Source organism: Perkinsus marinus (assembly GCF_000006405.1).
Source record: "Perkinsus marinus ATCC 50983 genomic scaffold scf_1104296934700, whole genome shotgun sequence".
Taxonomy (NCBI): Eukaryota; Perkinsozoa; order Perkinsida; family Perkinsidae; genus Perkinsus; species Perkinsus marinus.
The window spans coordinates 193865-204543 of NW_003214659.1; the positions used below are offsets into that span (position 1 = coordinate 193865).

Below are 10679 nucleotides of genomic sequence, written 5' to 3' on the forward strand. Positions count from 1 at the left end.
GTATAACCCCGCGTTGGCTATGGCCCATCTACTGAGTGGCTCCGTCCCGCTGGCTTCCAGGACTTCCAAGCCACTCCGGAGCAGTCCACTGAACTTGAGCGTCGTTACAAGGAGACTCAGAAGGAGGCCGATAAAATCCGCCACTCTGCATTGGATTCGTGATTGATGCAGCTCTGATCTCAATTCATTGCTATTGGCGTCGTTTACTGCCCATCCTTAAGTTACTCTGTTCCGAGTTCTGTATGGATGACTGTCTGTTTGAACGATCAGCTCATCAGATGAGTCTCATCTGATGCGTCCATGAGGCGCTCAACTCCGTTCTGTTCTCGCTATGTTCAATGCCGATATTCGGGCCAACTCTCGCTATGTAGTGGAAGGTGTTCCCCAAATGATCCAATATAGGTGTTGAGGTTTATGTAAATGTTGTACGGTAGCGTCAACGCGATATACACATTCCTTCAACGATACTACATGGTTGATTGATATGATACTTTTCATTGATGGATAGTTATCGGCCTGTCTGACCGTATACTCGTGGCATACACCCTTTGAATGAGTGAGTGTTCTTAGAGCGCAAGGGGCTTATTCCACCATCTTCTCCACGTAATCGTTACTCATAGGATCCAACGCCCTCGGGTGACTTTTCATGTCTGTTATCTCGGCCCTTTCGTACTCCGCTCGCGTACCAGAGGTTGTCCTGCTCATCGATAATGTCAATGATTCTGCCTCGTCTAATTGGTGTCATCATTTGCTTATCTCAAGTTCTGGGTCTCCATTTTTACACTCTTTCCGGCCAGCAGATGTGCTTCCAGTAGGTGTAGAGCATCTCCCAGTGTCAGTTTGACGGTATATCATCGTTATCAGTCAGCATATAGCGGCACACGTGGCCATAGCCATCAAGTACACCAAGATTACACGTTTGATGATCGAAGGAGCCGATGACGGCGATTTTGGATTACAGTAAGACCATATCACGTTGCGCAACGATCGTCGCCCTTTCGTTGATTACAACGATTTTCTCACTTTTGATGGACCGAGTCCATCTCGGTGAGGGGAAAATTGGCTGCCGATTTGTGAACAAGGAAAATCAATATCGATAATTCGGCGTGCAGTAATTAACCCATTACGAACGAGAACATCCACCCGGATGAGTGATAGGTGTGTGCTTTTCTCCCCCACCACAACTTTCTGGTTAATGGCGTCCTTATTGGGGCGTATTCATCGTGAGGCTGACGGACAAATCATGCGTTGGTCTAGGTGTGAGATCCGCTTGGAGGCTCGGTACCTCGACGACGATGGAGACGTAGCGACGTTAGTTCACCCGATCATTAGATCACTACCCATCTCGCAGCAATCTGGTATAGTGGCCTTTTCGCCTAAGATCGGTAGGCCCATGGGTCAGGTCGGCTGATACTCAGAGATTCAGGTGGTGAATACGAAATTTGTACGATGTGCCTCGAAGAAGTTGGTCGTAGATGGAAAGCCCAGCTGGCAAGCAAGGCGAAGTACCATCGCGGATGGTCCGAGTCGATGATGAACATGACAAGACCTGTTACTGCCGGCGATACTTGCTGCTTTCCAGAACCAAATGGAGCCTCGCGGTCGACGTTCTCGACGAGGCAGAGATTGAAAACGCGATGCCCTTCGGTGCTCCGGACGCAGTAACCGGTGAGGTCCTCACCGTGAGGACTTGAGAACGACGTAATGCGGCCCTCCAAGGGCCACCTAATTCTCTTTGAGTTATGTGCGTCTCGTTCCTGCTGAGATCAGTGCTATCATCTCCAAGATCTCTGCTATGGGTTGTTTCAGAGCCTCCAAAGTGAAAGGTTTGATCGGCAAGGTGTCAGGCATTGTATCAGAGAATGAATACGAGGGCGATCAAGAGGAGGTATCCGCTAACTGTGCCGACCTTCACTAAGGCTTCCTCTCTCAGACCTTTCGTAACGCCTCCGAGACGGTAAATAGTCGAGTCATGTGGGCAGCCTTGCTGCAGATGGTGATATACGCGGCTGTTGCTGCATACCAAGTGTAAGCAGTCTTCTTCATGGTGATACATGATGTCAAGCTGCTTTATTCAGGCGCAGTCTGAGGAGATTCTTCAGGCAACACAAAATCATATAACTAAGTGAGTCATGTTGTCGGCCACGAGTTGCGTTATTTATCAATGAAGTGGGCAAGTACTTCTTGTCTGCGATGTCGTACGTATCCGATCTATCTCTAATATTCACCCAGCTCAGAAGAGCCCCCATAATGACCGATAAACTTAGCCTGTTCCCAACTGTTCAGGGACCGAACGAGTTCCAACTCTCGGCTGTTTTTCCATCTCCGATCGGTGTTAGTAACACCGTGTTACTGTATCACTATAGTTGAGTATTGAGGTAGTCTACCCCAAGAAAAAGCTTTACCTGATCTACCGTAAAACAGTGAGTAGCCTTGGAATCATGTCTCTTCGCGAGATACTCGCAATATAAAAGACTCCAGATACTGACTCTGAAACAATGCTAGGAATGCGGATCAACTTTATGACTGTTCCCAGCACAGTAATCGATTGGTTTTAATCGAAAACCTGAATGGTTCTGAGAACAATGGTGCCAGTGACCGTCACTGAGTGACGTATGGTCCGAATTTCGGTTCTCACTGAAAAGTCTCTGCAGTGGGTCGATTCCACAGCGGGGTGGAATTTTCACCATGGCAGACCAAGTCTCAGACACCGAGAAATTTCCGAGCGAGAGTCCGCTGCCCGCCGAGTCTAAGGGCCTACCAGAACCTTTATAAGCAACTGCGGATTCTGGTTTTGTCCTCGAGCACGAGGAACTATGTCCAGTACCAGACTTTAACTTAGGTTTATGATATGTAGTGTTCACTAAAATTGTGTTCGGCGTCGAATCTGCTGCGACCAACAGTACGCCGTTACGGCGTACTGTTGGCCATAAGCCACAATCAGCCCCATGATGGGGCTTATTATGGCTGATGAGTTGGATGAACATCCGTTAAACGGGTACTCGACTTGTGTAATTCAGGGGTTATCCCTCCGAGGGGTTCTCTGAAGCACCCCTGAGAGGTACTTCAGAGATGTAACATCTCAGATGTTCCATAGGGCGATTCAATACTTTCCGCGCAAGATACGCAGTTGATGTGCGCAGGTGCGGTTGAGAATGCGCGTGACGAGTCTATGAAATTCTGAAGTGCCCGACTTAGATTTCAGTATAAGTGGTATATCTAAGATGTTTAGTGATAGGATTAGCTGTGCTAATTTAGCTCAAAATTCAATGTAGTCAAGGAAGAAACTATCTGACAAGGATTGTACGTTTTGGATGTCGGCGGCATCCAAAACGTACATGTCGCGACATCATGTCGCGTACTGTATGAGATGAAGAGTCCTCTATGATGTAGTTTACCCTCAACATCGGCGACTCGCGTGCCAACGGGTCAAGGAGACAGGCCGTGGTATGCGTGCTCCGGGTCCGGACCGGATCGTCCTGTGGCGGGTAAAAAGGGCTCTGGGGTAGAACGACTCCGAAGGTGGCAGTTTGGCGCCCCAGACTAACTCGTGAGTTACTCAGGGGAGAATGCAAAGCTCAGCGCGTTCAAAGGCAGTCCGGGAAACTCTCAGCTGCTAGAGTGAACGCTGGGATTGGCACTGCCAATCTCAACTATATGAAGCCTGTCAATTTGGCCACTGTCGCTTATAACCTGTACTCGCTATATTGTTGTTGATAACAAAGTGTTATGCGAATCGACCTTCTTCAGGCCTTCGAGATTCTCGCCCTCTTTTACTTGCATAGTGTATTCTTGTGCTTGCGTGATCACCGACGCATAGCGGTGTCTGGTAGACATCGCTATGCGTGCCATGCAGACATTGTGGACGATATACTCGAAGTCGTGATCGGGTCGTCGATTGATACTATAGGTTGTCGATGCTAGTGACTCTGGCAACACAATCTCAAGGGTAGATACGGGTATAAGATAATACTTAGCTGCGGTCTGCAAATACAGGCCCGATCGCAGCTTCCCACCCAAAAACTCGTTAACTCAACTCGTCCCGCCCTGCCGACTTCATCTGTGGCCATCGGACGGCCATCCTCACACAGTTGAGGATCGCACGTCAAGATGCAGACAACCAGAAACTACCGGGTGGCAGAGGGTGGGCAAAAAAGGGCCGGCACGCTCACCAGCAACTGATAGATGATAAAGTAAGGTATCAATAATCCTCACACTAACACTTAGGACCGGCAGCAACAACATCGCACGAAATACACAGGTTCAGAGTAACTGGCTTCGCGGGCGAGCGCGTCACGGTCCTGTTTTTGCACCACTCTACACTCCACAAGCTTCGTGTAGGGTAACATGCAAATACAGGCCCGATCGCAGCTTCCCACCCAAAAACTCGTTAACTCAACTCGTCCCGCCCTGCCGACTTCATCTGTGGCCATCGGACGGCCATCCTCACACAGTTGAGGATCGCACGTCAAGATGCAGACAACCAGAAACTACCCAAACCCCACAGAGGATCGGCATAGGAGAGGGACTAGCCATACCAATAAACGTTAGCGCTGCCTCTAACTGAGTGACCAGGTCTCGCAAGGATCGGTTGCCGCCAGCTGTTCGGACCTCCAGGCTGGAGGCTCCAGCACATAGCCGATGACGTGCTTCCGTCATGGTCGTCGTCGCCGGCGTCACCAGTGCCACATATACTCATAGTAGTTCGGAACTCACTGACTCGCCCATGTTGGGTATAACGTAGTCATCGGGAAATCCGTCACCACACAGATCCAAATAGTCACCGTAGTGTTGCCGCTGCAGCCCGTCGTGTAGCGATTCGGTCATTCCCACATACTGCGGGCCCCTGCTTGCAGCGGCTATGGCGCGACTCGCATAGGTACCCATAGGTCTGAATCATAGCTTCTTGGGTGTACCGGTCGATCGCTGCGGATCGACATCTGCCAGAAATACTTGTAGTTGTCTGTAACACCAACGCCTTGCAGACCAGATCGGAGGACTTCAGAAAGTGATCTCTGCTTCATAGCTTCTCACCGTGAGAATCTCATGTGAACAACCAAGGAGAGTTGTCGCCTCCTTCATACCCAACCTGAGGTTGGCAACCTCCTGCCTTCGTCGAAGGATCGGGAATGTAGTAACACTACAGTAGTATGCATCGGACATAAGTTCGCGCCGATAGTCCCCACCACATGAGCAATCGTGACTCCTGTAGACTGCGTTGCCTTGCTGATCCGTCTTGCTCTGGGGGATAAGCACAATAACCCCAACCACTGGCCTCATCTGTGTTGGTATCGTTGATCTCCACCTATACCAGCTCATTCATACGTAACATGAACCAAGCACTCATCGTGTATGCAGCTGCGCGAATCTCGCCCAAGAAACCGTTGGCACTACGCCTTATAGCAGCGAGCTGTGCTGCGGTGACTCACCGCCGGTGAGGGACCAGAGATGTCTCGCCGGCCAGCCAGTGTTTGAGATTAGCCTAGACCTTATAGCCACTCAATAGTGGGGTTCTTCAGACAATAGCCCAAACCGCCGAGCCTCAGAGAGGGACGGCCCCGCCGACGCAGTCGACGGCAAATATGCTCCACCGTTAGGCCCTCTCATCGCAGGCACTCGGCTCAGAGCTTGGTCCGATCATCGGACTCCGATGTGTAAAGACCAACACCATACTGAAACCACTGTACACTTTCTACACCTATCTCAGAGCTTGATCCGATGAATAGAGATCAACACCATACTGAGACCACTGTACACTTTCTACAGCTATCTTGGAGCTTGGTCCGATGAATAGAGACCAACACCATGCTGGGACCACTGTACACTTTCTACAGCTATCTCAGAGCTTGGTCCGATGAATAGAGACCAACACCATATTGAGACCACTGTACACTTTCTACAGCTATCTCAGTCCTTGGTCCCACGAGTAGGGACGTTACCACACTGAGACCACTGGAAGCTCTCTACAGCTATCTCAGACCTCGCTGCGACGGATTGGCGAATCGCCAAAGTGCGTCGTCGAGCTTGGGGCAGATATCGCGAGGGACACCATCCAGCTCGCGGAGATCAGCTAGCTTCGAATCGCCCTCGAATTGACTACTGAGGACGTCAGCCAGCAAGTTCAGCCGTGACGGCACATGCTCATAGAGTAAACACAATACTCTGACATCGATGGCTGCGTCCAGCGCAAGTTCACGAACAACCATATTTATTGCTGGGGACCGCGACCTTAACCTGAGAGCGGCTCCCAGAGCCGCCCGGGAGTCGCTCCGGCAGATGAGACCCACCGTTGATGGAAGGCGATCCTTCCGCAACCGTACGCTTATCAGAATTGCCAAAGCCTTCCAGAGAGCTTGGAACTTGGAGTTGCCTTTTGACGCATCGAGCTTCCGGAGATCGTCGTCCGAGATTTGTTCACTAAACCAGCGGGCCACTTTGCCGTCACGTACCAGAACGCCACCATACCCGGATGCACTTGCCAGTGGCAAGTTGCCACATACTTTACGGAGTAGCGGACAGGAGGCCCGTGAGCCACATGAGAGGGCTTCCTGGACCAGAGGAATAGCGTCGGCCAGCTTACTTCCTGGAACCGCGACCGATACACCAAATGGATGGAGTTCGAAGTCGAAGCCTACCCACCGCAACCACTGGCCAAGTTGGCCTTTGTGATATGCAAAGGAAGTACCAAGAGCCAACTAGAAGACTAGTGCCACCAATAACAGCACCAATACCATAATACCGATAGCATACCAATAATACCAATAATACCAATAATACCAATAATGCCAATAACGGCTCCAATCATTGGAGTCCAATGCATCGGGAAAGTATGGCAGGAGCGCTGTATAGTACAAGATTTTACCTCATGACTGGCCAGAGATCTCTCTTTCAGAATCAGCATGCCAAAAAAAACACGGAAAGAGTCTCGCCATATCTCATACGATGGCAATCCAGGCTGTGATATCTTCCGAACTCTCCCTCAGCGTTCATGACCCAGGCAGATTGACGGACTTCGCGTGAACGGCACCTCTGGTTCATCTGCCATACCTTAAAATCGCAGTACCGAACGTCGTTTTTTTAGCAAGCGGGGCAGCAAGGCCGAAAACTGTTCTCGAGTAGGGAGCCAGTCTACGCTGATATCACCATAGACCTTGATGAGCTCCGAGACTCTCTCGGAATAGGTTGCTGGAGAAAGTAGATCGAAGAATCCTCATCGGCCTCGTCCAGGAATGTGGAGAGACGCAATCGTTTCGCTGCCGCAGCTGCGCCCTCAGAGTTTGCATTCGAGCTCGGAGAGGAAGTAGATGAGGTCTTCATGACAGGAGCTAGGCCGCCATGATCCCTGCACTGATCGAACAAGAGTCCTACACGTGCCTTAGCTACAGCTCTCAGATCGGAGGCCTTGAAGAAGACCGCAACGTCACGAGGATTGAGGAAACCGAAGTGGCTTATCAAGGTGGTGCCGTTGTCCTCGCCAGAGAGCTTGGAGCATACAGTCTTTCAGGAAGCTACATCCATCCTGGCTTGTTCCGGGAGAGGTACGATGGGAACTGCCGCCTCCACCAGGCAGGCCGGGATGGACGTCATGGGATCAAAAAAAAGGGCCAGCACGCTCACCAGCAACTGATAGATGATAAAGTAAGGTATCAATAATCCTCACACTAACACTTAGGACCAGCAGCAACAACATCGCACGAAATACACAGGTTCAGAGTAACTAGCTTCGCGGGCGAGCGCGTCACGGTCCTGTTTTTGCACCATTCTACACTCCACAAGCTTCGTGTGGGGTAACAGACAAGGTTGGCAGGAGTGCCAACAGTAATCCTCAAAAGAATCCCTCTAAAGACTCTGAATTCAATCGATCGTTTGACGCATGCACACGTTAGCTACGGATAAGGCTCTCGCGCTCGCCTTATACTGTCTATTCCGCACAGGCAGGGCCGCACAGGCGGACGACAACAAAAAGGTAGCTGACAATGGCCGAACGGAGTCGATTTACATATAGTGAGCAATCGATACAGTGCAGCTAACAGACTGGGCAACAGGAGTGGGCAGATCCTCCTACCACAATATTGTCTGCATGTCACCGTGACATTGTCACGCCATATCACGCCATATCACGCAGATTCGCTATGCGCATGCACGCAGGCAGCGATGAACACGATTAGAGTCTCGCGACGGTCAATAGGCTCGTCATACTTACTGCTTGTCGAGAGGTGAGGCGTAATGATTTCGCTATCCATCCCATCGTTACATGCCCGTCTTCCCTACTGCCAACTCCGTGCACACGACCGTGACATTGTTCTGAATCAGGACTTCTGTTCAGCGGCTTAGTTGTGTCACATCTCAAGGTCACAGACCTAAGTGTCGGGTATCACTGTTCAAGGGCGATCACTCACGAGGGCAGAACTATCCGTGATGAACGTGTTCACTACCAGCCTCTCAAATTCCCCCTGTTGTAAAACTGTCTTAAGTCCGATCTGAGGGCTATCCGAGTGGATGGTGAATGTCACCCCGCACCAACTCGAATATCTTTCCCGCACAATCCGCGTTGTCAGAGTCGGACAGTACGACTTTACCTCGACATGGTCAGTACATGACGAGGAGATGGATCCATGGTCAGTACATGACGAGGAGATGGATTCATGAATAACTAATACTTCTATATTCCATTTGTGGTTTGTTGTAGTGGTTCTAGTCATAAATCATCGAGCCCGTTATCATTTGCGTCTCATCAATAATATTGATTCAATATGATTATCGCTCTGGTTTCCGCGTTCGCTTGCATAGTGGCAATCACTGATGCCGGCGGCCTTGGGAACGAAGGTACCGCGTTTGAGCTCAGGCCGTTACCGTCCATCGATTTTCTTCAGATGTGGCGCCCGCGTTTCACCATCTCCGTTCTCTGAACGGCGGCGGGGTCTTGTGCCCAGGCAGCAAGGGTAAACAGGCCTTCGGATACACATCAGTTCTCGGGCTTAACAAGTGAGTATATCCAGCGTGCGGAGGGTAAATTATAGTCTTGCTGCTCCTAGGTACTTCTACGCGGTTATGGAAGCCGAAGACGTAGATCCAACATCGGCACCGACCTTCTTGTACATAGCTGGTGGGCCGGGCAGCAGTAGCTTGGGGGCGGCCATGACTACCAATGGGCCATGCAGGATGTCTCCTGACGGGGAAAAGCTCCTAAATAATACGTGCGAATGTCCTTGTGCGGTGTCTTGCAATGTGACCGTTCGGAGCTAGATACTCGTGGACTAAGCAAGCAAACAGCATTTGGATCGATGCGCCTGGACCCACCGGGTTTAGCATGGGTCCGGTAGAGACCAGCTTGGAGGAGTTCATCAACAACATGTGAGCATTCTTCAGATCAGAGAATACATACATCACAATAGTCCTTCACAGGGTCATCTTGAGCGGCCAGTTATTCAAGAGGTACCCCCACTTGAACAGGAATGTACACCTCGTCGGGACCTCAGCATCTGGTATGCATGCCGAGCTAATATTGCGCGCGATACCATGTTGCAGCTCTCTTCGTTGCTATGTTGGGAGAAGGCATCCTGAGAAAACCTCAGATCAAGATCGATTTGAGAGGAGTGATGATGTTATCTGGCATGGTTGGACCGTACGAGATGTGAGCAATCCATTCATTCCGAGTTGACAGTGTTGACTGGCTCATTTTGCCAGATTTCACGGAGCTTACGAGACGGCCAGGGATAAGAAACTTCTACCTCAGAAGGAGTCCTAGTTTTACGTTGTCCGTTGGTCATTTAATTTTCTCAGGCTCGAACTAATGAAGATGAGCCTGAAGATGTGTGAAAAAGCTGTCGACAAGTGCAATTCTAATGGACCTGGAAAGCCTGCTAAGCCTGGTGGGCAACGTCTATCTCTAACCTGAGCACTTTCGACAATCATGTTCTGTTTCTTGTAGCTAATTGCCAAGATGCTCTTGGAACTTGTGACGCAATCACGATGGACCCTATGCACCGACTAGGCAAGAGCATGTAAGTGGGCGGGTCGGAATTGAAGTGTTGACCTTTGCTGTCTTGAGTTGCGACCCATGATACGAGCAACCACTCGAAGCCCTCTGTCAGAGGAAGTGAACTGATCATTTTGGCGATCAGACTCCCTGAAATCAACTGTGGTTCCTCTATGCCGTCCAGAATATTCCTGTCACTCAAGCCAGTATTTCCTTCCCAGATACGATGTGCGCGCACGAAGAGATAAACAGTCCGATTTCTTCGCATTCAAACCGGGAAATGTAGTCGTCATTGCAGGTCTCAGTTTCAAAAGTTATCACCCACTCAGGCGGCCGGTTTTCTCAATAAGCCAAGTGTTAAACAAGCTCTCGGCGTTTCTAAAACTTGGGAGCGAACAAACTATCGGGTTGCCATCCTTCCAATTTTGGGTTCCATGTGAACATGATAATTTCATACCAGGTCCAAGCAGTCTTCAGTAAGTACTTCGCCTATGATGGAAGTTTTTTCGTCACACGACTCCTCGACCACGGATTAAAAGTGGGTATTATCTGAGATCATCATCTCTGGAATACACCGTGACTATGGAGCAACGAGCTCGTGGGCGGAATGCGCGCCGCGAGAGGCTGCTCGTCGCGACAGAATCGTGATCTCTCAAATTTTTATTATAAGAATTTTATAAGACCAACGGGATTCGAATGG

General features: G+C 50.1%; 1 protein-coding gene across 1 annotated transcript; it reads left to right on the forward strand.

The window, feature by feature from the left end:
• Positions 1-8753: 8753 nt before the first annotated feature.
• On the forward strand, positions 8754-10008 carry Pmar_PMAR021058 (hypothetical protein; the record flags this gene model as incomplete). Its single annotated transcript, XM_002784618.1, has 6 exons — positions 8754-8826; positions 8874-8985; positions 9036-9121; positions 9247-9319; positions 9784-9872; positions 9932-10008. 6 exons carry the CDS (start codon positions 8754-8756, stop codon positions 10006-10008), a joined length of 510 nt encoding a protein of 169 aa, XP_002784664.1.
• Positions 10009-10679: the final 671 nt, after the last annotated feature.